The 27,672-nt window shown below is 40.0% G+C and overlaps 2 protein-coding genes across 4 annotated transcripts; one reads left to right on the plus strand and one right to left on the minus strand.

Moving 5' to 3' along the window:
- On the plus strand, positions 1 to 15,298 carry epn1a (epsin 1a). 3 transcript variants are annotated; one of them, XM_088326907.1, is made up of 13 exons: positions 4 to 316; positions 2,992 to 3,149; positions 3,323 to 3,424; positions 3,763 to 3,921; positions 4,257 to 4,385; positions 7,740 to 7,860; positions 7,928 to 8,085; positions 8,223 to 8,294; positions 11,025 to 11,108; positions 11,183 to 11,471; positions 12,069 to 12,233; positions 12,355 to 12,597; positions 13,902 to 15,298. In XM_088326907.1, exons 3-13 carry the CDS (start codon positions 3,356 to 3,358, stop codon positions 14,339 to 14,341), a joined length of 1,929 nt encoding a protein of 642 aa, XP_088183033.1. In that variant the 5' UTR covers positions 4 to 316; positions 2,992 to 3,149; positions 3,323 to 3,355; the 3' UTR covers positions 14,342 to 15,298. The 3 variants fall into 3 exon arrangements, with proteins under 3 accessions (XP_088183035.1, XP_088183033.1, XP_088183034.1); XM_088326909.1 differs by lacking the exon at positions 12,069 to 12,233 and having other exon boundaries at positions 1 to 316; XM_088326908.1 differs by lacking the exon at positions 8,223 to 8,294 and having other exon boundaries at positions 6 to 316.
- Positions 15,080 to 26,161, minus strand: foxj2 (forkhead box J2). The gene is made up of 10 exons (XM_088326910.1): positions 26,043 to 26,161; positions 25,508 to 25,810; positions 22,584 to 22,658; positions 22,424 to 22,516; positions 21,404 to 21,529; positions 19,592 to 19,919; positions 18,896 to 19,036; positions 17,429 to 17,530; positions 17,093 to 17,353; positions 15,080 to 15,528 (listed from the first exon to the last, which is right to left on the minus strand). Exons 2-10 carry the CDS (start codon positions 25,799 to 25,801, stop codon positions 15,416 to 15,418), a joined length of 1,533 nt encoding a protein of 510 aa, XP_088183036.1. The 5' UTR covers positions 25,802 to 25,810; positions 26,043 to 26,161; the 3' UTR covers positions 15,080 to 15,415.
- Between the last annotated feature and the right edge of the window lie 1,511 nt (positions 26,162 to 27,672).

Here is a 27,672-nt window from a genome sequence, read left to right on the forward strand (position 1 = left end):
AAAGGTAGCAGGGGGCGTGGTCTAAAGCGGAAACGGAAACTCGGCCATCTCCTCCTACTCAGCCGCTCTGTTCAGGCTAGCCCGGGGTCAGTCCTCACACTCCGCTTCGGACCTACCCGTGCGTCTCGCCAGTCATGCGAGCCAAAAAGCTCGCTTTTGTGCTGTGACCAAGCGTCACGCTTCGGGTGCGCTCCTCATGACGGACACGCTCAAGCGGTTTCACGGTCCAAATGGCCAACTAGCATCGGCTAGCTTGCTGGCTAATCTCTGCTAGCCGCGAGGGGCGAGCGCTACCTTTGACCACACTCACCGGGAGGTAACGTAACACTTATTTTTGGACGCCCGCTGTTGTTAAATATTTACTTTTCTTCTATGTTATACGATTAAAATTCAAACCATCAATAACTTAGCCGTTTTGTAGCTCATATTTACTTTATTAGCGAATTCTTCGGGGGCTATGTGTTTTTTTTCCTCAGGTACCAGTGACAGATTACGTCAGAAGTTATATTTAATATTTAATGTGAGAAATTGATTTTTAGGGGACTCTTATAGTGTTATATCAAACTAAGGCGTAAGCTAAGTTAGCACTGCAAGTGATAAGTTTGTAGGCGTGGCAGGCTGCCTTGGCGTTGTTCCTTTTCAAGTACCCCCGGGGATAAGATAATAATTCATTCTGAGGTGGGGATCGCAGAGTGAATTTTCCGTATGGCGGTAGATATAAATATATGGTCATAGGTAGACCAGGGGTCACCAACCTAATCGAAGCTGTGAGCCACTTTTTGTTGCTGATAGGCACGAAGGGCTACCAGTTTCATATGCATTTCTAAAGGACAATTTATCATGTTATTATAGTTTTGTTACTATATTCTTATCATGTTGTAATTATTAGAAGTTAAGCTAAATTGCCTCAGTCAACCATTAAAACATCATGCCAGAAATTACCCGGAAATCACAATGACCCATTACTGGTGAACTATTTTAAGAACCTGTCTGCGGGGTAGTCAGGTGGACACCACGTCGGAGAGCCCTGATCTAGACAATGTGTTCCAAAACACCAGTACCCTAACTATCGTTATTAAAATAGCAAACTACTTTGTAAACTTCTACTTTTGTGTGATATACATGCAGTTTATTCAACAACAGTTCAAATAAATATAAATACTAGGGAAAAAGTTCATTTACCTTTGTTGTGACAAGATATGAGCTGGTCGAGTGGAGTTGCGGGTGGATACAAAGGGGGAAGACCCTGTGGATTATAGTTATACGTCTTTGAAATTAAATATTTTTTAGTACACAGACTGTATCAGCAGACTTTAGAAATTGATTTTGTCATACATTTCAGAAACTGTAACGAGACTCTGTGTACACATGTTGAAGGGGAAGGTCAAGCTTTGGAAAATCAAGTACAGCGCTGTAGACTCTTGGCCGTTGGCTTGTCTGAACTTTGAGACTAAGTGGCGCACATTCCCTGTTTAGTGCTGTAAATTTTTGACCCGTGTGTACAATTTATGAAGGGTGCCAAATATTTTAATACTTTTACATATAGTTTTACATCAGCTTAGATTGCAGCTAATGCACACATTACGGTCGTTTTAAAATTAGAATAGTCTTTTTTTTGTCATTGATAACAACGTATTATATGAAAATAGATGTGGTACTCGAAGATCGTGTAGTAAAAAAATTAAGATTGGGAAAAAAAACACAAGGTAGTGCTTGTAGACTGGCCTAAGTTGTAAATGCATCGAAAAAAAATAATGCATTGACTTTAGCAGCAACATTGTGTAAAAATAAGAATAAATGAATATGAATATAGGTTTTTCTGTACAGAGGCAATATATTTTTCAGTCTTTTGTGCCTGTTTAGGGCGGTGATTGGTCTCGAGAAGAATCTTCCTCTTTGCCCGTTCGTCTTTGTTTTAAGGGACCTGTAGTGTCCGCCAGGCAAGTCCAAGAGGTGGTGTCTGGAGTCAGGGAAATAGTTGGTAATGTTGTGTGCTCTGCTGCTGTATCGTTAGCAGTAATGTCCTCCAGACTGGACGGAGAGCGGCCGGTGATTGTCTGGGCTGTGTTGATGACTCTTTGTAGGGCCATTATGTGGATGTGGTTTGAAAATAATTGCACGGCTGTTAAACTGTCATCTGTGCAAGACTTTCTTCTTGATTTACATTAGTCACGTATTTATGTAATTGATTCAAGAAGTGATCTTGGAGCGTTGGGGGGGAGTGACCTCTGGTAGGGCTGTTTTTTTGCTAGGGTACTTGTCACTTTAAACTTGGTGACAGAGTATTACTTTTTTTGTCTTCTGTTGCAAGCCAGAGGTGTGAACAAGCAACAGTTTTGAACATAGTCAACTTTTTTAATAGGGCAAGTGCTTGCACTTAGCTATTTATTAATATGTTATATAACACTAAACCGAAAATTACACTGTGCAATTCTAAGAGACAGAGAATGCAAACATTGAAGGCTTTTTTCCTTTGTTTTGCCCTCTTACAAAAGTGCAAGTGTTTGCTATTTCGTCCCAAGGACAACATAGATTGCTTGTTGTTCAGTGTTATGAAGAGGTTACAAGTTATGGGTCTTTATGGCTTGAGAAGAGAAGTAACAGTAAAATGATTTTTATGATCCATTATTAGGGTAGTTAACATGATTGACGCCTATTCTGTGGCAAATATAGATATATATATTTTTTGCATTTTTACTAAATGGAAGTAAAATTATGGTACAAATAACCCTTTCGTAATTTATTATGAATTTTAGGTCAGTAAGTTTGTCTACCCTCCCAAGCAAATAAAATGCATTCTCCCTGCCCATGAAATTATTTCCAATCATGTGATTTTTCCTCGTGAATATCTGCTTTGTCCTTATTTGATCGGCCACTTTGGAATCTGCTTCTCAGCCAGTGTGCATGCAAGTACGTGGGTGACTTTGCAGACAACAGCAAGCTATCATGTCATTTACTTCTATTGTTGTGGTCCTCTCTCTCTCTCTGCAGTTTTGTTTTTTCCCGACGTCTGATTTTGTGATCCGATGTTGCCATGGGAAGAAAAAGACACAGCTCGCTGTGAATGAGTGGCACGTTGGATCAAAAAGCCATCGCACACACCGCGACAAGAAGCCACGATTCTGTGTTATTATTGTATAACATAACAGGTGTATATGACATTTAACTCTTTTACTGCCACAATGCAATTGATAAAACAAGATTTGATTGTGAGACACCTTTAAAAATGAGCCCAAATTCCGCAATGCAATCCTAGTTGCTAGGACGAGCTTGCTATAAAGATGTTTGAATGTTTTTTATCTTTTCAACAACTGAACTCCAGATTCCAACACAGCGTAACGGCCCAACGGTTGCCATGTCGACCTCATCGCTACGGCGACAAGTGAAGAACATTGTCCACAACTATTCAGAAGCTGAAATCAAGGTTGTATCTCACAGCTTGTATAGGAACTATGTATATATATATATATATATATATATAAAACCTTTTTTTAACGCCCACATTCTCTTTTGTGTGCACAATATCTTTTAATTAATGTCCTGTCTTACTACATCACCAATAGACCAATGTCTGTCGGTAATCCAATATTTGTTTAAGCAATCATTTTCTTCTTATTATTATATACTGCTTGACCGAGCATAACCACATTAAGCCTTCGTTAATTTGCCTCCTGTGTCTCATTTCCCTGAAGGTTTTTTTGCAGTGTAGACATCAAACTTGACACGGAATCACCAGTTCATTAAAGTCTGCCCCTTGTTTAGGTTCGAGAAGCAACTTCCAATGACCCATGGGGCCCCAGCAGCTCTCTGATGTCAGAGATAGCCGACTTGACGTACAACGTGGTGGCCTTCTCTGAAATTATGAGCATGGTGTGGAAGCGCCTCAATGACCATGGCAAGAATTGGAGACACGTATACAAGGTGCTTATGGCAAGAATTCTGTATTTTGTTCTTCATATTTCCACAAATATTGTCCTTCCCTGTAATTAAACACTGGGTCTCATGTAGATGGCTCATTTTAAGTTTTAATTTTTTTGAAGAGAGAAGTTTAACTTTTATGCAGCAGGAATTAACCGAAACATTTTCCGGAAAAATTACTACTAAAAGAGAGCTTGACTCATTCGAGTACTTGAAAAGTATCATACAGGACAGCCAAATTTTATTGCAATAGTTGAGAGGTAACACCGCTGTCTTCATCCATGCTCCCGTACTGTAAAAGGTTTTTGTGTGTAAAATGCTAAATTCATATCCACTAGGCCATGACCCTCATGGAATATCTGATCAAGACTGGTTCCGAACGGGTCGCCCAGCAGTGCCGAGAGAACATTTACGCTGTCCAGACCCTTAAAGATTTCCAGTACATCGACAGGGACGGTAAAGACCAGGTATGGGAAACAATTCGTTTGAAAGTTTTGGTATCAGGTAGGGCTGCAACTAACGATTAATTTCACAATTGATAAATCTGTCGTTACTTTTTTCGATTGATCTATGAGCCGGATTTCTAATTTCCCTCCTATTTATTCAAATATTATAGTTTTGGACAAATAGACGATAGTGCACAAAAAAATATTCTATGATAAAAACAATAATTATAAAAAAATATAAGTTTTCGTCAATTAACTTGATCATAAAAAAAAGCTGAGAAATGTATGCTATACACCTGTGCAAGTATGTCAGATACTCTTTTCCTACCACCGTATCCACCTATTATATTACATTTTGACTTATTATGCAAAACAAAAAAGAAAAAGCAATACATTTCAATTTGTGTAGATTTTTTTTTATCCACAAAATAATATCAAAAACGTAAACAAACCCACTTTTCAAAATGTTGTCAACAGATTTGTTTAGGAGGTTAAATTTTGCAATATGATAAACATTGCCAATATGAAAATAATATATGCTCAAGAATCTCCCTCATAGGTAGAGTTAAACATGTCATTGTTTTTATTTTATTTTTTTATACTTATTTTCTGATTGTCTTTCTCTGTATTTATGTCTGTTCCATTGAAAATTGTTAACTTGGTTTCATGCTGAAACAGTCAAAAACACTACAAAGCTGAAACCTTAATGTCAATTTTGTTTGGAAATAATGCAATGTTCAAAATGTAGTGCAGATGCTGCCCTACTTAGGAACGATCGTTCGTAAGTTGCTCCAGTGTTATATTTTATATGTTTAAGATTTGTATAAGTATGTTTAAGGTTTGTATAAGTAACCTGTATTGTTTAGTGCTAAAAAAAATCAACATTTCATAAAATAATATGCTCTATAAAGATTGTGAATTAGTTGCATTGCATATTACCGAATCTTATTGCAATATGTATTCTGTGTAGCACTATTTAGTTATTCTATATAACACGCTACAGTGGGCATCTGCACGTCACACTGGGTATTTGTATATTGTATTCTTTTTGCTTTATTATTGTATTGTTCTCAGCTCAGGGATGCTGCTGGAAATGTGAATTTCCCTTCGGGGATGAATAAAGTATCTATCTTTCTATCTCTATCTAGTTAACGTCTATTTAAGGTTGATGAAGCCAGCTCAGGTTGAACATGCATTTAAGGAAAATGGGTCGTTCAAGACACTGCTAGGAAGAACGCCGTTCTTTGATTAAAAAGTTGATTGGGCAGGGAAGAACCAGTATGGTTGGCCGTTAGGCTAAAATGATCTCCAATGTCTTAAAATGGGCAGAGAAACCAGAGACACGTGATATAAAACTATTAAAATGGACCGGAGAATAACCAGAATGGCAATGGCTCAACCAATGATCAGCTCCAGGACGATCAAACACAGTCTGCAGTTACCTGTAAGTGCTGTAACAGTTAAAGACATCTGTGTGAAGCAAATTTATTTTCTAGAATCCCACCCAAAGTTCTTTTGTTAAAAAAAGGCATGTGCAGAAGAGGTTACTATTCGCCAAAGAACACCTCAACTGGCCTAAAGAAAAATGGAGGAACGTTTTGTGGACTGATGAAATATAAATTGTCCTTTTTGGGTCACGGGGCCACAGAACGTGTGTGAGACGACCTTCCAAACTCTGAATTCAAACTTCAGTAATCAATACAGACAGTGTAGCATGGTCTGGGCATGTTCCTCCTACTTTGGTCTTGGGCCCCATTTATTGCATACTAGAGATCATTGAACAATTTGTGTATGTCAAGATACCTGAAGAGGTTATTTTGCCTCGTGCTAAAGAGAACATGCCCTTGAAATGGGTGTTTTAACAAGACAAAGACCCCAAACACACCAGTAGACGAGCAACGTCTTGGTTCTAAAACCAATAATATTAATGTTATGTGTGGCCAGCCCAATCCCCAGATCTCAATCCAATCGAGAACTTGTGAGGTTGTATCAAAAATACTTTTTGTCAAGCAAAACTCTAAAATGTAGATTAATTGTGGAATGTTGTTAAGAAATTATGGAGTGAAATAATAATTTAAAGGTGCCACAAGTTAGTTGACTCTATGTCTCACAGATGTAAAGCAGTTATAAAAAACTGAGGTCATGCAACTAAGTATTAGGTTTGCTAAATCCTACTTTTTGGTAATACAAAATACTTTTGAGTTTTTACAGCCAACAGCTGACATTGCTGTTTTTTGAACACATCCCTTTGAACTATTTGTCCAATTGCACAGCCTTTAGAGCAGGGGTGTCAAACTCATTTTAACTCTGGGGCAACACAATAGAACAAACATTCTGTCGGGGGCCGGACTAGTAGATTAAAGAGAAAGAAAAAGAGAGATAAAGAAACAAGAGAAAGAGGGAGGGGAAAGGAGAGAGGGTGGGACCAAGAAAGAGAGAGAGGGAGAGAGCATGAGAAACAAAAGATAAAAAGTCGTGAGAGGAAGAAAGAAATCCATAGAGAAATAGAAAGACGAAGGAGAGAAAAGAAAGCGTTAAGGGTATGAAGAGAGAAAGAGAAAAATAAGAAAAGGAAGTTCGAGCAAAAGAGGTTAAATGACAGAAAGAGAAAGAGACAAAGAGCAACAGAGGAAGAGAAAAAGAGACACAGAGTGAAAGAGACAGAGTGGGAGAAAAGGGGTGGAAAAGAAATAGAGAGAGAGAGAGAAATAAATACATGTACAGTGTCTTTGTTCGAGGCACCTGGCTTTGGCAACATCAAGTTGACATATTTCAGCCTGCAGCTTGTTTTTCTCTTGCGCTTCTCTGAGTGTTGTCTCCCGGGCTGAATTCAATTACTTAGCGGGCCTGATCTGGCCCGCGGGCCGCCTGTTTTACACTTGTGCTTTAGAGTGTACCTATTGGGAATGCTGAGTCTTGTTTGTTTTTCCTGAAAATCTACTGCACCTACTGGTAACTTGCTTGGCATGTAACAATAAAAAAATTTGCTAAAACCTGAGAGATTCTGATTAACTATTTTTCACTGCTATTATTTTGAGCAGTACTGGACATGCAGGCAATAACCAAATTGGAAACAGATGATTGTGTGTATCAGGTCCCACAACACTTTGAGGCATAAAAATATCCTGGACAAAGGAAAAAAAAATAATTGGACTCCTTGAATATGCATACATGAGTAATAAAATGAAAGAACTAACCCAGCCTTTGCAATTTAGAAAACTCTGACTAAGACCTTAATTGGATTGTTTTGGACGTGCATGGCTTTACATAATCAGAATACTGTCACAGTTTGTTTCCATTTGGATTGTTGTCTGCACGTACACACAGCCAATGATTTTTATGAATTTGAATATTGTAACACCATGTTTTTTTCAGGGCGTGAATGTACGCGAGAAAGCCAAACAGTTGGTCATTCTTCTAAAAGATGAAGAAAGACTAAGAGAGGAGAGGATCCACGCCCTGAAAACCAAAGAGAAGATGGCACAGACCTCAAGTGGTGAGACTGATAGCTTTTTTTCTGCACCACTCTACAAAACACACTCACCTCCAGTGTTCTGATGCAGCTTCATCAGCGCCGTCGGCACCCAACCTCGGGGGCAGTCTGTCGGTGGGGTCCCACTCGGGCGGAACTGACCCCGAGCAGGCATGGCCGCAGAGTTCCGGAGAGGAGGACTTGCAGCTCCAACTGGCTTTGGCCATGAGTAAAGAAGAAGCCGAGCAGGTAACAGAAAGAAGAGGAGAAAGGAAACGTTTTCTTTTTAGTTTTTCTCAGTTGCAGCAAGCAAAAATTGGGTCATGATGGGAAACACCTTCCGTCTAGCTATCCTCTCATTATGTGACCCCTGAACTCCCATCCAGACTGGCAAAGACCCTCTGGAGGATGCAGAGATCCGCTATGCAATCACACTCAGCAAAGAGATGCAACAAGAGGTTAGGGGTAGTCAGTGGGCACTGCCTGCTCTCCCGCCATCGACTATCTATTCTTTCTGGGATTCTCGGCATTGTCCAATCAGGGCGAAAAATTGCTGATTATCTTTGATGCTTTCTAAAAGTAGTTTTCTTTTTAATATCCACATTGTTTTTGTCGGTTTCCTCCTGGTCTGGTTTCTTTTGAGCCTAAGTGGTGTTACTAATGTACACTCACACACACCTATATTTTGGAATCATGTTAAGATTTTAAAATAATTACTCAGAAGCGTTTAGTTCATCAAGAGTTTTTGTAGTTTTGTTTCAACCTAGTGACGACATTCTTAGGCCACTTCCTTTTGAAACATCCTGTGGCTGTTGATCAATTGGTGTGCTACCAGACTTTTGTTTTAAAAATTGTACAGCTTGTTCAGATGGTAACAACTTGTTTATTTAGTGATTTTTCTTTGAGGGGTGCTATATCACGGCCCCCAATATTGTTTGTTTTTGAAAAAAATTATACTATTTTTAAATGGGGGAAAACATATAATAATGCCTTTTTTGTTTATTTTTTCAATTTTAATTTAATTGTATTTTTCTATTTCAAAAAATATATAATTATTTTATATAATGCCTATTTGAACCATGGATATGCCACACACTATTAGCATCATACTATAAAACAACTCGAACCTTGATTAAGTATTCCACAGAATTTGTTTCTGAACAGTTTAATTTAAATTAAATGACTGTACTGTGTAACACTAGACCTAAACAAACCTCACCAAGAGGGAGAAATGGGCAACAATGTAAATAATAGAGGACCATGTACAGGTGAGTATTTTCTGTATTTGATTCGTCAGAATGTGGAATTTGCATGCCATGTTTCTTATCCAACAAAATAATTAACCCTGAGGAGTGGTGTACTCTGCAAATATTGATTCTTCTTTCCTAGTGCATTGAACTTTGGACTTGATTTGAATTATCTTCTACTGACATTTCACTCTTTGTGTGTGTGTGTGTGCGCGTGTGTTTTTTTTTCCTGAAACCACAACACATGGTACATGCCAGTCATATGTTAAGAACCATTGTCTGCTTCCTCTTACATCAAACCCTGGTTGATAATTAGCCTACGGTGCTGGTAATGTAACACTTTAAACAGGCAATCAGTTGGGTCAGCATTTACTTGCTTGTTCCAAAAAGAAAACTAACAGTAGGGATTAACCAAATTTTCAGCAATGGAAATCTCTGCTGAAAATGACCAAAAGTGCATCTGCGGTTTCCTCCAAAAGAAAAATTAAAACCGAACTAAGCCTTCCGAAGAAAAATGTTGTCTAAGGTGAGGCAAGCAATGTGAAGCTGACATTAACTCATGAGGAGTTTGCACATGGCACGGCTGCATATTTATCCCAACAGATTGACTTCTTCTGTATCACTTAGACTTTACTTGAAAAGTAATATGCCTGTCAGTTTTTTTAAAAAGTCAAGTCATCTTTGTATAGACCTTGATCACAAGAAATCTCAAAAGGCTGTACAGACAATGCCCAGACATTATCATCAACATGAAATATATGTTACAACAATGAGTTGACATTTTCCCCGAGTTCAACATCATTCATAAGCTATTGAATAAAATTGTCTTTTAAGCTTAGATTTAATCACTCCCACTGATGTTAGATAGAATCTCAGAGGGCAGAGCATTCCACAGCACCAAACAATTTTATATTGTTCCTTTTTTTGCAAGTCTGGGAAAAATAAGTCTTTCCTGATATATTTTTTTGCAGCCTTTCAATCTTTACCTAAATTTTTATTTCGGTGCATTGCTAATTAACATTATGAGACCTGGCCTACCCAAAAATCTACATTTAATCAGTCAGGATGTTTATAATTGTAATTTATTTCAAACAATTGCCCAAAGGCCCACAATTTTTAAAGCAGCTTTCATTGATTGAAAAATTCATGTGAAAAAGTTTCGGATGGGAGTAACTCATTTTATATCAGGGTCCCCATCGTGGTGCCAGCGGGCACCAGATATCCCTCTAAGAAAGCCTGAATAGCCCGCAGACAGGTGCTGAAAACAGCTCAGTAGCAATTGGTCATTGTGGTTTTTTCGGAAATGGATTTTTAACTGGCATGAGAAATCATTGACGTGATCAGGTCCTTTAAATACATGATCAGTTCTTCAAATTTTTCTTTTTAAATGAGCCTGTAATATATATATTGAAAACCCTCAGTGCCTTTTATATATATGGTTGACTGGACCTATTTTAACTCTACATCTAATATTTACAACCTGGTAATAACATATGTTGGCCAGGAGAGGGATGGGCACCAGCATTTACTTGCCCTGGACAAACCACAAGAAATGGGGCCTCTACAACCCTAGTGGTTAAGGGATCCGAACAACCAATAACATTATATGTTGTTTAGTTTGGAAATGCATATCAAACCGGTAGCCCTCCCCACTAATCAGTGACAAAAAAGTAGCTCTCGCCTTCATAAGTGTTAGTGAGATCTTTTAAAGGAAAAACTAATTGTAAAAGATCATGCAAAAGTATCTATTTATATCTTTTGCTTATGACCTGCTTGAATGCTATAGTAAGTACTGTTTTACTAATTAGCACCGGCTATGAGTAGTTCAAATAAACTCAGTATCCCTGCTCACAACTTAGAAATGACCAATTAAGCAAAATAATTTGTTATATTGTTTTATTTTACGGAGCTACTGTGTTTGTATGTGTGCTTGATTTATAGGAGGAACGACTTCGGCGAGGCGACGATTTGCGACTGCAGATGGCCATTGAGGAGAGCAAGCGAGAGAAAGCAAATCCAGAAGAGGTCATGATCTTAATTTCAATATTTTTTGTATTGAAGGGAAATTAATATTGTGTGCAATCTTCTGTGTTCAACAGAGCACTCTAATGGAACTGGGTGCCGTAGACCCTTGGGGGCCCGCCGCAGCCACGGCCGCCACTCCCGCCCCTGCTGCAGGCTCAGCCGGCCCTTCACCTCCGCCAGCCCTTCCCATCGCCACTTTGGGCACCTGGGGCGCAGCCGCCGTAGACCCCTGGGGGGTAGCCTCCCCCACTTCCCCCACCAGCCCTGACCCCTGGGGCGGAGGGCCACCGCCAACCATTGCCCCTCCTCCGGACCCCTGGGGAGAAACCAAAGTTAGCAATGCCGACCCGTGGGGAAATTCAGGTAGGCAATGCTAACATCCGCACATTATCATTGGCCACCTTGTCACTGTTCTTGTCATTGACTCATGCTTTCAGGTGGACGAAAGCATGCTTGTTCAATTCATTTTCCTTCCGTGTCTTAAAGCAGGATGAAAATCCATCTGTTTATATTCGGGATTGACGAGCTGCTTACCAAGCTGAGGGCTCTTAAGATAACAAAATGGCTTACCAATTATAGGGCTGTAACTATCGACTATTTTAATAGATAGATAGATACTTTATTCATACCCGCAGGGAAATTCACACTTTCTTTTTTTTTTTTTTTTTTTTTTAAAGATAGATTAGTGTCAGTTAAGAGCATTTGTCTAGGAAAATAGCTTCCTGCTTTTTCATACTTTGGATTTGTGCAAGGGCTGGGTAACTACTAAGTTATCAAAACTTTATTTAAATAAAGTTGTCCTTTTCCACCTAAATAAATGAAACCACGCTTATCACAGTCTGCAACAGTCCCCGCTTGAACTTGAATAAATCACCCAGCCCTTGTTTGTCTGTAATGTGTCTTGTTAACCCCCCCTTTCCCTTCCCCTCCTGCATCTACTCCCTCCCTCCCTACCTGTAGCTGTGACATCCCCCAGTGTTGACCCCTGGGGCCCCTCAGTGCCACCCAGCACTTCCTCCTCAGGGGGGCCAGTAGACCCCTGGGTGAAGGACGTGCCTGTCCCCGCCTCTGACCCAATCTCGCCCGACATCTGGATTGAGTCTGCCAAACACACTAACGGAACAGGTACCGTGAGTCACTTCCCTGATCTGAAATGTGTCTTGGTCCAACATTTCATCCCCGTTCCTTTAAATGTTTCAATTCCGGCTTTCATTCCACCGGTTGACTTAAGGTCTTAATTTCTCAGGAGACGCCGAGCGACGAGGGTCCACAACAACAGGCTGTAACAACACCAATTCGCCGATACCTTTTGACCTCACCTCCCTCGGTCCTTCTCTGCCGGTTCGCAAGACTCCAGAGTCCTTTCTTGGGCCAAACGCAGCTCTGGTGGATCTGGACTCGCTGGTATCATCCAAACCTAAACCCAAGCAGCCTCCACCTCCTTCCATCTCCTCGTCGTCGGCGCACAACCCCTTCCTCCAGAACACAGGTGAGCTACTCGTGTGTACTTTTGCACCAAAACACAAAGGCATCCGAAAATTATAAATTAGGTGATTTGATGTCAATAAGGTCCTGTGCTTTGCATTGTTTTCGTCTTCTGAAGTCTTTGCTACAGGTGTGGTATTTTTTCCGATAGAAGATAATATTGATTGGCAGTTGTTGCCCTTTTTTCTTCCTGTAAAAAAGATCCTCATTCTGACATGCAAGGACGTGGGTTTGGGGTTGGCAAATCATAACCAAATATAAGTCTTAAATAAAATAAAAGAATAACACAACCAATATGTTAGTCTCCCTTCAGCAGAGGATGAGATTTAACTATTTCTGTGCTGCTGGATGAACGAGACGTTGATTGGTCCATCTTTTTTTGTTGGGGGCAGGGGTGACATTTTTCTGGGGGCAAATCAATGAGTGCTCGATATTAATGCGACCACTTCACCTCTGCATGCCGAATCTACACCTTGCTGACATGTCACCATTGAGTTAGTTCGAGAACTAATGAATGTCTCATCAAAGGGTTGCATTTTCAGAACTGCTTATTCTAATGGGGCTATTGGACCCATCCCAGCCATGTTTTTGAAATGTGGGAGGAAACCGTGGTGCTCAAGGGCACAGGGAGAACATGCTAACCCCACATAAGAGGCCGGTAGCTTTGATTGAATTCGGCACCCCTGAACTGTCAGGCGGATGTGCTAATAGCAACAGACTTTGGTTGCTACCATCATGGTGATCTGCGTGCAAAGTAATAAATAATACAATCTCACCAAATTAGTCAACCCTGCTAAAAGCTGTGGGTGTTTTGAGATCTTTGTGTTGTCTTCTTGATTTAGAGATTCATGCATCCTCAAACTCCGTTGCCAAAAGGTATTCCATAGCAGCAAGGTTGTTTACAACCGTTGTAGCATGACTTAGATGAGCATGCTCCACGGTGAATGGCTATAAGCACAAAAGTTAGGTTTATTTCATCCTTCATGGTATCTTCGACGGGTGGGAATCCTTGTCACCAACGTCAGCACCGTCCAACAGGCGTCCGCTTGTTCGAACCACATTGTTTTTCATTCAAAATGTACCCCCTCCAAGCCCTGGTTCAGGTTCAGTCCGAAACGTAGCAGTGTCAGTAAATCAAGAATAGGTGCAGCCCGTTAAGAAACTACCCACGGCCCGTTATTGGTCTGAGGCCCAGTGCTAGCCGACCACTGAGCTCACGTTATTGTTCACTTGCTAGTTGTCAAAATGAAACCCACTGAATAATTTTTTTGTAAATGATTTTGAATTTGTGCTCTCTTCTGACCTCAGGCTCATCCCCAGCCCCGAGCATGGCCGTGACCCCAGGCAGCACCATCTCCAGCCGCGGTGTTTCCCCGACTCCGCCCTCATCAAACCCTTTTGGCGTGGCTCCACCCATGACCTCTATCTCTCCTCAACCCTCCTCGCTGGGCCTGAGCAACCTTCGCACCAGCCCTGTGCCTCCCAACCCCTTGCTCGTCCCGCCCGGGATGGGAATGGCCCCCATGGGTATGGGGCCCCCGATGGGCATGATGTCTGCTGGCCCCATGAGCATGGGCTACACGGGGTTCTCCCAGATGGCGCCGCCCAGTTCCGGTATGTTGGGTCCTGGTGGGGTGACCGCCCCTCAACTGATTTTGGGTGGCAGAGCAGGAGGAGTAATGGGGGCCGGCAGTACAGTTGGGGGGACAGGGGCGACGGGGGGCAGCACCAATCCGTTTCTTCTTTGAGGGCGTTCCAAGCTCCTCTGTCCTAACCTGCTGCTCTCCTTTTTAACTCCACTCACAAATCAGCCGTATTAAAAGGAAATCACATTTCAGCCTGTCCGAGAAGCATTTCACATTTTAAGAGGGGTTATTTTGGGGGCATATAAAGAACTATTTATTTAGTTCCGTGTGAAGCTCACATTTACCAATTTGCACAACGCAAGAGAGAGAACGAGGAAGGGGTGAGACGAAACTCCACCTCCTCTTTTTTCACAAACACTGAACCTGTGAAGGATGATTTTTAACACTGCACATGGACTGAAGGAAAAACAAACATTTCAGGTACAATATGGGCAAATCATTTGAATTAATTTAAGCTTAATTTATTTTATTTTGGATGGAGACAGAAAATCAAATGTGATCGTGTACAATGCTTATTTTCCGCATTGGCAGCACCGCCGTTCCATGACAGAGGTATGTGAAAAGTGAGGTCGAAGTGCAAGACTTTGGAAATGTTTCCCATGCCTTTTTGTCTTTTTTCTCGTGGTCCGTCTTGTTTCATCATCAAAATATTTGTTTTGTTTTTAAAGACTGTGTTACTACTGTGGAAATTTATTATGAGATGTTATTCTTAATGCTCGCCAATCCGATTTCGAGAATCGACTTTTCACTTCCAATCATGTGTCAAAAGTGTCCTCGTGTTTGTTTGGAAATTGACAAAGGAATGAATCGAACTGAACTAAAAAAAAAAACACAGACACGCTCCATGCTGTTCTTTTAATTTACACATTTTATATCGACAGAAGAAAAAATGGTCTGCTGTTTTCATTGACAAGAAAATGAAATTGAAAGAAGTCAAAGAGGATGTCTCCGGTTTCATGCTTGTGCTGTACTTTCATGTCTTTATCCTATTTGCAATTTTTACTGCTGCAGAGTAAAATGTGACAAAAATAAATGTATATTTTATTTTCCTTGATCAAACTGTTTTCTAGTCTGTCGTAAAACCATAACCTGGTAATAATTAGGAGAAATTGGAATGTAAGTGATAAAGTTGCTCTTGTTTGGGTGAAATGTTCGTTTCTCGTGGTTACTTTACTTTCAGACAAGTAGCGAATCCCAGTCAAAGTCATCCTGAATTTCCTCGCTGTTGCTGTGGAGGCTTTTAAATGGAGGGCGTTGTCGAGGTGTTGTCGGGTGAGGCTGTACATTACCTGAAATGCATAAACTTGCTGTAGTTATTTCTGTTGGGATCTTTTTTCTCTTTTTTTTTGAGTATCATAACCTCTTAAGTTTGGATCAGTACTGGGCTGCACAGAAAGAAAAACTATTTCCATTACTTTATGCTCCGAGGGATGAATCAAACCAACTTTCTGCGCTTTGGTGTTAGCAGAGGCTATTTAGGATAAAGATTTTCCTTCTAGAAAATATTTGTTAAACATAGAGCATGACTTTCTGCCAGTGAACAAGGGTTTGATTTTATTCCATAGGGTGCTAAAGTACAGTTTTACTCGTTAAATAGGAACTGACTTTGCGTTAACTTAGCAATATTGTCTTAACTCAGATCATTACCCCTTTGTTTTGATTTTATTCAAATCTAAAATGGAAATCATTTTAAATCTTTATAATATAAAAATAATTTTATTAAGTGAGAAAACTACCAAAAAGTCCTTTATTACAATAATTACACACACAGCATTTTATGTCAAATATTTGTTACTTTAAAAATATTTTTATTTGCTGGTCTTAATCTCATAAGAATCATCATTGAAGAGTATTTTTTTATGCTCATATCGGTTTTATTTTATTTTTTGGCTGGTCCTAATATCGAATAATAATTATTACTATAATTGAGTCCATTGTGTTTTTTTTGCTAATCCTCATCCCAGATGAGAAATATTATTAAAGAAAAATTTTGTTGCCCTTGCATTCATTATTTTAAATATTTTTTTTGCCCATCACATAGGAATTATTCTTGTAAACAAATTTTCACGCTCATTCATTAGTTTGTTTATTGCTAATCTCAATCTCATAAGAATGATGATGTTAAAATGACATTTCAATTTATTTCCGCCAGTCCTAATGAAATGAAATGATCTGCATTTATATAGCGCTTTTCAAGTCAATGACTTCCCAAAGCGCTTTACATTTCCCAATAGCGCCCGTGATCTTTGCAGCTATGTAAGGCGCTAACCTGCTTATTGGGGTTTCAGTGTCTTACCCAAGGACACTTCGGCATGTAACACGGACAAGCCGGGATTCGAACTGGGATCCCTCAATCCTAAAATGATCGCTCTACCTCCTGAGCTACTGCTGTCACGTGAAAAATACGCCTTATTTATTTATTTGGCTGGTGCTAATGTTTACAATATTTTAGGACACATTTACACACCTTATTATTATGTATTTGTTTACTTGTCTTAATCTCAGGTAAGAATTATTATTTAAGATACATTTTCAGTCCTGAATTGTTGTTCGATTTATAGTCTGAATTATTATTTGTAAAGACAAATTTTCATACGCCATTTTTTTACCTGATGAAATAGACCCATATCTTTTGTTTTAGAATTTGCATATTTAAAAATGGAACATTTTAGTGTCACTTGGAAAATTAGTAAAAGAAGAAATGCTCGTGGGCTTGCCTCTAAAATATGCATGACAAGGAATGATTTCGTGTACTGTGCATGCTTCCTTTTCAATGTGTTTTTAATCAAATCACCCTTAATGTAACCTACATTTAAAGCCAATTACCTGAAAATGCCACAAGCCAGATCTTACCTGCCGTGTTTGCAGGTCGATGGAGAATCTGGGCCGGCGCGTGAAGTGGCCTGCGGGCCAGCGGTGACCCATTAATGGGGCCGTAGTGAAAAGACGATGGGGCCATATGCGAGGGGTGATTGGTCCCTGGGGAATGGCCCCCAGAAGTCAGCATGCCTTTCTGGGCAAAGAAGCGGTTGAGTGAGTCGCACAGGGAAGTGAAGAGCGCTGGGTCCAGGGCCCAGTCGCACAACTCTGCTTGCCGCATGCTCTCCAGCAAGTCTGAGGATGGGTAAGGAGGATGTTGATTTCGGAGTTCACTATGAGGATCGGGTGGGTTCTTAAGCGCGGCCTCACCTGGATGACCCGAGAGGTCGATGTTGGCCCAGTCCAGGTTGCTGGCGATGCGAAAGCTTTCTTTCAAAGCGTCTGTGTTTGTGAACCAGTCAGCTGGTACCGCTGCAGAAAACGCAACACAGCGACTCACACCTTATTTTTAAAGCGACTGTATTTATTCATCCATAAATGTGTTAGCTTAGAAAGAGATGAAGCGTTCTCCTAAGCAATACTCATTCACACAGAGCAGCTAACCATTATCACAGCAGCTAGCCATAGCCTGCAGCCAAGATTAGCGGCTGGAGAAGGAAGAAGTGGAAAAAGTCAACGGTTACAAGGGCTGGATGTCTAAATCACAAAACTTTGTGATTTTCGCTTGCATGACCAGATGTGGAAGTCGAGTGACACTGAAGGACAAAGTATGAGCATCTAACAATAGCGGGGGAGCCATAGCCCGCAGCAAAGTGGCTAACATGAGTGGCTAGAGAAGAATACTGGAAAAAAGTTGACAAGTGCCAGTTGCCTGAGTCACAGAACATTGCAAAGCCTGCCTGTATGACAAGCTGTGGAAGGTGGGTGACACAAAGACCAAACAAGTTTTATCTACATAAAGCTCATAAAAATAGTACTGAGCCGTACCGTGAAAATAAGTGGCTATTATGAATGGATAAAGAAGGAAATGGTGGGGGAAAAAAATCAAAGGTGACAAAATACCCGATTAATAGAACTCAGTGAGTTTTGCATGCATGACCAGCTGTGGAAGTCAAGTGACACTGAAGGGCCAAGCAGCTAGCTGTAAGCCATAGATAGCAACGTCGAGGCTAAAATTAGTTGACTAGAAAACGAAACTGGGGAAAAAAAAGTCAAATATGACAAGTGCAAGATACCTGAATAACAAAACTGCTTGTAACCACATGGCTAACAAGTGGTTAGAGAAGGAAACTGAGTAAAAAAAGAAGTGGAAGATTCATGAATCATGAAATTTTGCGACTTACAGTTGCATGACCACCTGTGGAAGGTGAGTGACATCAAAGGTCTAAGCAAGCTTTATTTACAAAAAGGAGCTAACAATAGCAGCAAGCCTTATTCTGCAGCTGTAAGCCTAACAGGAGTAGTTAGAGAAGGGAACAATGGGAAAAAAGTAGAAGATCCATTAATTATGAGATTGCAGTGCTCACTTGCATGACAAGCTATGAAAGGCAAGTGACACTGAAATGCAAAGCAGCTAGCTGTGGGCCATAGCTTGCGTTTAAGAGGCTTGAAAATGAAGCTTAGGAAAAAAGCTGAAGAGGTCACTGGACAGTTGTCTGAATCACTGTATTCGCTTGCGTTATCAGCCATGTAAGGCGAGTGATACTGAAGGTTGAAGCAAACTTTATTACAATACCATTTAGCCATTACTTGTGCAAAGTGGCTCACATGAGTGGCTAGAGAAGGAAAAAGTGGAAAAAGCACCAGTACAATAAGTCAAATATATTGTTGACTCACTGGGCTGTGATAGACGGACTGTTTCGCTAGGTGGGGCAGGTGGCGCCGGTGGTGGTGCCAGGTGGGGCGACATAGGCAAAAGAACCGGGGTATGAAGGGGGGTGACGTCATTGCCTGGCGTCGCCACGGGAACCGAATCGGCTAGGACCGAAAATAAACATGATTAAAATGTTGATTTAATAACCGGAAAGCCTAATACAAAACTGTAACCCCCCTAACTCTTATCCCTTAACCCTCTTTCTTCTTAAACACTTAACCAATGATATGTAACCTCCCGTCCAAACCCCCTAATTTAAATGCCTAACCCTTTTAACTTGAACACATAACCCTGGAACCTTAACCCATAACCTCCAATCCTATCCTCTTAACCCTAAACCCACAACCTTTAACCTCACCATTCAACCCCTTGACCCTAACTTTATGCCATAACCCCCTAATCCATAACCTCAAATTCTGACCCCCAAATTCTTAAATTTAACACCTTATCCCCTAACCTCCAATCCTTAACCCATAACCCTAACCTTTATCCCTTTACCCCGAATCCTTAAACCTAACTTAAATCCCAAACCCTAATAACCCTTAACCCTAACGCTTGGTAAATTATTATTTTTACAGTTGAAATGATCAATCACTTTGATATCGTCAAATTAAATAGGTCATCCGATTAAACGTGTCTTTTTTTTGGCCCGTCCTTACCTTGAGAGCCTCCCCTTTCCTTCACGCTCTTACAGAGAGACTTAAAAGAGGCGTACAAGTCCGGTAAATTCATCTCATCAAAGGTGAATCGCAGCGGGGGGTCCGCCGCAGGGGGTCCCGGCCCGGGCGTGGGCACGGGTGTGGTAAAAGGGGACAAAAAGGTTAGTGTGGATAGGGTTTGAGAGGACGGGGGGCCACAGTCTGGTCCTGGTTGGGGACGGAATGTTGGACGGACATTGGGAGTTGAAAAGAAGGGCGGTGGGGGGCCAGGAACTGGTCTGGGGGAAGGGTTGATTGTGGTTACAGGGGGCACTGTGCAGGATTGTTTCTGAAAACACAAAAACAATTGACTCAAACAGAAAATATTGGTAGTTAGTCGACTATAACCTTGAGTTACCTACTTATGATGAACTCAACTGAATAAATATCTAAATTGCTGTGCGTAGTAATTTTTGGTTGTTTCATGTTTCTCTTCCAGATATAGTTTGCTGTTATTTTAAAATTTTTCTTTACATTAGCTCAGGAGGTAGAGCGCTCTTCTTGGGATGAAGAGATCGCAGGTTTGATTCCCGGCTCCTCCGTGTTATATGTCGAAGTGTCCTTGGGCAAGACACTGAATCCCTAATTCCCCCAATAAGCAGGTCGGCGCCTTGCATGGCTGCATGGCCGCTATTGGTGTGTGAGTGTGTGTGTGTGAAGCACAATGTAAAGCGCTTTGGGAGGTCTTCATTGACTTGAAAAGCGCTATATAAATGCAGCCCATTTACCATTTTACCATTTAATTATTTATCATCATCTTTTACATTTAAGATATTTTTACTATTATCATTTCCAGTAAAATAAAAATACTCAAACGATCCTAATGATCTGATGTGGCTATTTGAGGCACATTTCCTATTTTACTGTAAAATAATTTTTAGTTGTACTTGTATTGTAATAATAGTAGTTCTTATTGTACTATCCTTTTTTTAATACTGGATTTTTTTGGACTAATTTACATATATATATATATATATATATATATATATATATATATATATATATATATATAATATACTGTATATATATTCAAATCAAATTACCGGTACTTATTAAAGATAGTTCTCAAAATTTACTTAAATAATAATGATAATATTTTATGAGAAAAATGTTTGACTTATTTTACCATACCGTGTCCTTTTCAAGATACTATTTTTATTTATATATATATATATATATATATATATGTATATATATTTATATATATGCATATATATATATATATGTATATATATTTATATATATAATTTATATAAAATCCTGATTGTTATCAAAAATGATAAAAATGAACCATGATTTAAAAAATATACTGAAATGTAAATAATAATGATAAACTAATAGATGTGTAATAACAATACCAGTAAATAAATGCATAGATACATGAATAATGACATGTTAAAAAATAATCGTAGTGATCTAGTCAAGTCAAGTCATTTTTATTTGTATAGCCCTTAATCACAAAGAGTCTCAAAGGGCTTCACAGGTTATTACACAGACTATTTTTTCAGACTATTATTACACCATCCCCTCATCTGGAACCAACATGAGGGCAAGGAAAAACTCCAAAACCTCAACATGAGGACATTTGCACAGTATATTCTTCAATTAAATTGTGAAATATTAACATACATTTAAAAAAAGACAAAATATTTAAATGTGAATAAATACATTGGAACCAGGTTTATTTTGTAATGGAAAAGGTTACATTAATATTTGACTTAATTTACTATCATTTATTTTATTTTTTAATTGGAATTTTTCTGTATGTGTTACCTTGCATGGGGGAGGAAATAGTGAGGCGGTCCTAGGGGGCCTCTGCAGGGAATTTTCAAAGGGGACACCGCCTCCTTTGGAGGAAGCCGGGCAAGGGGAAGCGTCTCCTGCTTCTTCCTTTGTGGCCTTTAAGTAAAATAAATAGAAATTAATATATAAGCAAAGTTTAACTAAATAAATAATAAAATAGTATTGTCATTGATATCAACATTTGTGAAATAGCTAAAGCAAAAAAATAAATAGACCTGGCACTCCTGGGTAAACATGTAATAAAGACTTAAAAAAGGAAAAATAAGAGACAAGGATAAATAGGCAAACATATTTACAAAGTAGTGCTTAGAGACTGGCCCAAGTTATAATGATACTGAGATGAAACAATTGTGCATTGTAACGGCAGTGCAATAACATTAGCTGCATCAAAAAAAGCCTAAAAGGGTGCAAAATACTGTACAAAATACTGTACGGTATATATTTTCATTGGTTTGCGTTCTTGTTTATGGTGGTAATGCCCCTGAGGAAGAAACTGTCTTTGACTATATCAGTCCTTGATTTAAGAGCCCAGTAGTGCCTACCAGAGGGTAACAGATCAAAAGGGTGGTGGCCAGGGTGAGAAGATTAGGCATTAGAAAACGAGAAAATGAAATGAGGGCAGCACGGCGGCGCAGTGGTTAGCGCGTGTGCGGCACAGTTCAAGTCCTGCGTGGGTTCAAATCCAGCTCCCGGCCTTACTGTGCGGAGTTTGTATGTTCTACCCGTGCTTGCGTGGGTTTCCTCCGGGCACTCTGGTTTCCTCCCACATTCCAAGAACATGCATGTCAGGTTAATTTACCGGTCAAAATTGTCCCTAGGTGTGAATGAGCGAGTGAGTTGTCTGTCCCCGTGTGCCCTGCGATTGGCTGGCAACCAGTTCAGGGTGTCCCCTGCCCGATGATTGCTGGGATGGGCTCCAGCACCCCCGCGACCCTACTGAGGATAAGCGGTGCAGCTGATGAGATGAGATGAGAAAATGAAATGACCCACCTCCCGTCTTGGATTTTCCTCATCTGGATAAGGACGTTTATGCACCCTGATTTGATTGGCCACATCAGGTCCTTCCATTGTCCAATAGGAGCCCTGTAATTGAAAAAAAAAAAAAAACTCAGCGACCTTGTTATGGTTATTTTGTTGATTTGTTTTTTACCTTTCCGGGGTCATTGTGCGGACGAGGGACTTTTCGGAAGCATTTATTTAGGGACAAGTTGTGCCGGATGGAGTTCTGCGGAAAAATTATGATAATGATGCTTTGTTGTGAGAACGAGAGATCAAGTTTAAGTTTTAAAATTATTAAAAACAATTTCCTGTGGTGTGTCCCTCTCTAGGTCGAAAAACCACAAAATATAAGGAAAACACATGTAAAAATATTTCGAAAAATAAAAACATTTTCAATTTCTGTTTGCATTCATGGAAAAATAAATGTAAAATATATAAAAATGAATTCGGAAAAATATGGAAAAGAAAACGAAAAACCGCAAAATAAATGCAGAAGAAATAATATGGAAAAATATTTGCAAACATTTGAAATATTAGCAAAATTATCTAGCGATTGGGCTTGACTGTGTGCGCGACTGTGATAGGCTGGCGTGTACTGTCAGTCAAACAGCTGGGATGGGCAGGCTCAAAGTCAATGTGTCCACCCCAAAACAAACTGGCGCATGGCTACAGCTAGTATTTCAGGGGATGGTTACATCGAAAAGAAATTCATCAATTAAATGGACTGAGGAACGTCAGAAGACCGCAAGGAAATGGCCATCATCAGTTGGCGCTCTGTGAATCGTAATCGGGTCCGGTAAGAGACTGAGGCAGCATCAGGTGAAAAAGCAATGGCTGTGCCGCAGGTCTGGCCCCCTGTGGCTAGGCTATGTAACAACTTTACCAGCTCGGTAGCCTAGGTGGTAGGGCGCCCGCTCCGAGACTGGGAGGTCGCTGGTTCAAGCCTCGGCCGAGTCATACCTAAGACATTGGTACTCATTGCCTCCCTGCTTGGCGCTCGGCATTAAGGGTTGGAATTGGGGGGGTTTGGTCAGTTAATGACTCCCAACACAACACAGTTGGGTCTCAAATGGCGGTGCCCTGTTTGGCTGCGGCTGCATCGGCTCGCTACGGTTTAACTGTACGGGTCAGGTGTATTGGCATTTCGTTCTGTGTGCATGGTTACAAAGAATGACAATAAAAGTAAATTCTATTCTATTCTAACTCTCAGAAGCTACCTGCCAAGCCTGTATATCCCACCCATAAAAGATCTACTACCCATTAATCGGATGACCTGGAGCTACAACTTTTGGTAAACTGCTACGTTTGGGACAGTTGTATTTTGATCATCAGGGAGACCTGGCTCAATCAGGATACCTGATGCTAGTGTGAAGCTAGCCAGATACTTTTTTAATTACTTTCTTACTCTGAAAGTAGAAGCCCTCCATTTTTGTTGTACGTTTCATGAGAATAAAAAACATTCATTCAGCTGCAATTTTGTGTGAGTGTGTTTTTATTTGTAGGTCTATGGTTATTTTGTCACAGTCGTATACTCTCAGTCGGTAAGGACTTCGTCTCAAGGAAATTTGTATGAAAGCGTCGCTACTTTGTAGAATTTCAAGTTTTGTGTGGGATTTTGCAGAGGTAACTGTGGTAATACTGTATTTGTTGTTATCTTTTCAGTTTTTTTTTCACTTAGAGTAAGTACCCCAACATAACCTGTATTGTCTGTCTTTCATGATTTACTTCAGTTCGAAAGAGTTAGTGTTTTAACACATCCTTCATTGTCTTTAGAATTTGGTTCTGTCAAAGCTGGCTGGTGTTGGAACATTATGTATTTTGTTCAGAGTTAGTGTTAGTGTTCCAGTATTTCCTGAGTTGTCTTTCTTTCATGTTTTTGTTCTGTTGGAGCTGGTTGGTGTTGGAACATTATGTTGTTGTTCTATGCAAGAATATGTTTTTTGGGTCAGCTTACTTTTGTGTTTTGTTCAGTCAGAACCACATATATTCCAACAAGATTGGCATTGTCTACTTTTCACGTTTTGTTAGGTTACAGTTTGTGTTCCAACATATCCTGTTTTTTTTTTCTTTTAAAGTTTTGTTCGATTACAGTTAGTTAATGTGCCAGCATTATATTTCATGGTCTCGTCGTCATGGCACTCTTATGTCCTGTCCACTTCGAGAATACTTCTAATGTGTCGTCCTACTTCCATGTTTTGTTAGAGCTAGTTGGTGTTCAAGCATGTGGTGGTTCTATCCACGCATGAGTATTTATTGAGTATGTTCCCTTCTTCCTTATACTTTCATGTTTCGTTCAGTTAGAAACAGTTGATATTCCACCATATCCTAGGTCTCCTTTCTTTTTTATTTAGGTTCAGTTATTGTTTAAGCTTTACGTAGCTGCGATGCGGGGCCCAGCTTGTGTTAGAATATCTTCCATGTCGAAATTCTGAAGATACTTTGTTTTTGTACACTATTTAATACAATTCATTTTATGTAAACACTTCCTAATTTTGCTTCTACATGTATGGGATTGGGTTTTCAATACCAGAACCTGACAAATCCAGCGCATCTTTTAGTCCAGAAAATTTAGAATTGAGAAAGGTAGAATGTTATCAAACTGTATTAAGTAGGATTAATTGGCAAATCGTGTGAGAGAATTTCTTGAAAATGTCGGAAATGAAACCACATCAATCCTACCGGGCGTCTGACCCCTTGCCTGACGTCTAGTCCAGCAGATGATGGGTTCTGTCATTTGGAAGTCTTGCAATGCCCAAATACATTTTTTATATATGTTTCATCTCCTGAGCGGCAGTAGCTCAGGAGGTAGAGCGATCGTCTTGGGATCAAGGGATCCAAGTTCGAATCCCAGCTCGTCCGTGTCACATGTCGAAGTGTCCTTGGGTGAGACATTGAACCCCTAATACACCCAATAAGCAGGTTAGCGCCTTACATGGCTGCACGGCCGCTATTGGGAAATGTGAAGCACACCGTAAAGCACTTTGGGAAGTCTTGACTTGCAAAGCGCTATATAAATGCAGATCATTTCATTTCATAACCTTTAAGTCCAGAAAGCTATAATCCAAGATAGTCTACCTTCCACCCTCGTCCCGTGCGACTGTAGTATGGAAAAGAGTCGCTGATCCAAGTGTAGATGTCGTTCAGGCTCAGTTTCCCCTCCGGTGCAGCAGCAATGGCCATGGCAATGAGGGCGGCGTAGCTGTGGGGGGGTTTGCCCTTTTTATTAGAGAGAAGGGAATCTTCCAAGGAAGAGTCTAGTCTCTCCCCTCCCTTATCTCTCCTTCTTTCCCGGCCCGAACGGAGGCCGCTGATTCCCAGTTGAGGCAACCAGTCGATGCTGGTGAGACTGGAGTCCAGGTTAGAGGTCATATCAGGAGCCTGAAGAAGAAAAGCCGACGTTATCTTCTGAGAAAAGTGTTCACTTTCCAAAGCATTCTTTCACTTTGTGAAAATGACTCAATCTCACGACATGAATTTGCTCTACGTAGATGAGTTACTCCCTTTCCTGTGACTACTCGAGGGCCAAGGCCTTTCAAAAAATTGTGATATTTCATGCAGGGGTGGTTGAAAACGTCCAAATATTTAACCCCTCCCTCTCCCACCTCCTCACCTTCAGATCGGCCCCCTCGGCATCGGAATCCCTTGCACAGCTCAAGTCAGAAGAAAAAGTTTGCAGGAACTTTGTACACAACAAGTCCTATCGGGTGAGTTTCCTTTTTTCCGCCCCTCCTTTTTTTCCAGAATGACGTCACCCGATCCTCCCATCTGTGGGTGACGTCATTGCTTTTGATTTTGAACGACTCCCCCTGCGGGTTTGCAGGACACCTCCCTCCAAAAAACAGGAGGGAGCTTGTTTGACTACTGTGTACTATGCAAAAAGTGTTGCGTAACATCAAGTAGGTGTATCGGTCATCTGATTTAATTGGATTAAAAAAACAAAACGAATTTATATCAGACAAACTTGCTAAAACTTCATAAACTTAAGATTATGGATTATCAGTTCCTCAAAATAAACAGAGAATACATGAAGTTGCAAAGAGAACAGGAGAGGAGCAAACCCTCAGATAAGAAATTCCAACCTGTTCTAAAACCTCTTCCCTGAGCACTTTCTTTTTATGAACTCCCTGAGGTTACAAAAAGCAGATCCGCTCTAAAACGTGTAGGAATCAAACACCGGCAACACAATTGGCTGAAAGTGATATTGATGTAAACAGTGCATAATAGTCCAAATAACTAACAGCAGTACGCAATGATTAAAAAACAAAACAAAAAAACTGGCGTCTTACGCGACCTCCTTGTCAAGTGTCCAGTATTAAAAACATTCTCTCAAATTCAAATAATATTTATTGTTGTTGAATAATTATGAATAATACATTTCCAAAACATTTATAACAAATTATAAAAACAAAACAAAAAACATTTGAGCCAACCAGTGTGTAGAGTCATTTTAATGAAGTTTGGTGATGTCATTTAAATTATTTTATTAAAGTATGATATACAATATTGTATTAAATATTATATAAAATATGTTTAAATATTGGGCAGCACGGCAGAGCAGTGGTTAGCGGGTGTACGGCACAGTTCTGATGTCATGGGATCAAACCTTACTATCTGGAGTTTGCATGTTCTCCCCGTGCTTGCGTGGGTTTCCTCCCACATTCCAAAGACATGCATGTCAGATTAATTGTCCCTATGTGTGAATGAGCGAGTGAGTTGTCTGTCTCTGTGTGCCCTGCAACTGGCTGGCAACCAGTTCAGGGTGTCCCCTGCCCACTGCCCAATGATTCCGGGGATGGGCTCCAGTACCCCCTGCGACCCTACACTGAGGATAAGCGGTGCAGATAATGGATGGATGGATATTTAAATATTGTTAGAAAATTCATAAAACAATGTTGGTATGGAATTGTATCAAAATATCATAAAATTAAAAAAAAAAGTAGTTCCATCTTTATTAGTATTATGCAATTAAATAATTCACTTAGTATTTTAAATATTTTTTTTGGGTGATAGCAAATGTAACATATTATATAAAAATACTATATTTAACTGTTATTATGACAAAATATTTAAAACAATAAAAACTTTTCATTTTACAGTATGTCACAAAAGTAAGTACACTCCTCACATTTCTGCAGAGATTTCATTATAAAGTTTATTAGAACATCACTGAAGAAACATTGCTTTGACACAATGAAGTATGTAAATAAGGCCATGCATGGCTTAATGGAAAGATATCCTCC

Source organism: Urocampus carinirostris, chromosome 2 (genome assembly GCF_059441175.1).
Source record: "Urocampus carinirostris isolate Australia breed hairy pipefish chromosome 2, RoL_Ucar_1.0, whole genome shotgun sequence".
Lineage (NCBI taxonomy): Eukaryota > Metazoa > Chordata > Actinopteri > Syngnathiformes > Syngnathidae > Urocampus > Urocampus carinirostris.

Coding starts and splice junctions, on each gene's coding strand:
- epn1a (XM_088326907.1), top strand. CDS start 3,356: ATGTCGACCTCATCGCTACGGCGACAAGTGAAGAACATTGTCCACAAC. Junction 8,086..8,222: donor GTAAAGAAGAAGCCGAGCAG/GTAACAGAAAGA, acceptor ACTCCCATCCAG/ACTGGCAAAGACCCTCTGGA. Junction 11,472..12,068: donor CGACCCGTGGGGAAATTCAG/GTAGGCAATGCT, acceptor CCCTACCTGTAG/CTGTGACATCCCCCAGTGTT.
- foxj2 (XM_088326910.1), bottom strand. CDS start 25,801: ATGACCTCTAACCTGGACTCCAGTCTCACCAGCATCGACTGGTTGCCT. Junction 21,530..22,423: donor AGGAAAATCCAAGACGGGAG/GTGGGTCATTTC, acceptor TTTTACTTAAAG/GCCACAAAGGAAGAAGCAGG. Junction 17,354..17,428: donor CGACCTCTCGGGTCATCCAG/GTGAGGCCGCGC, acceptor ACCCATCCTCAG/ACTTGCTGGAGAGCATGCGG.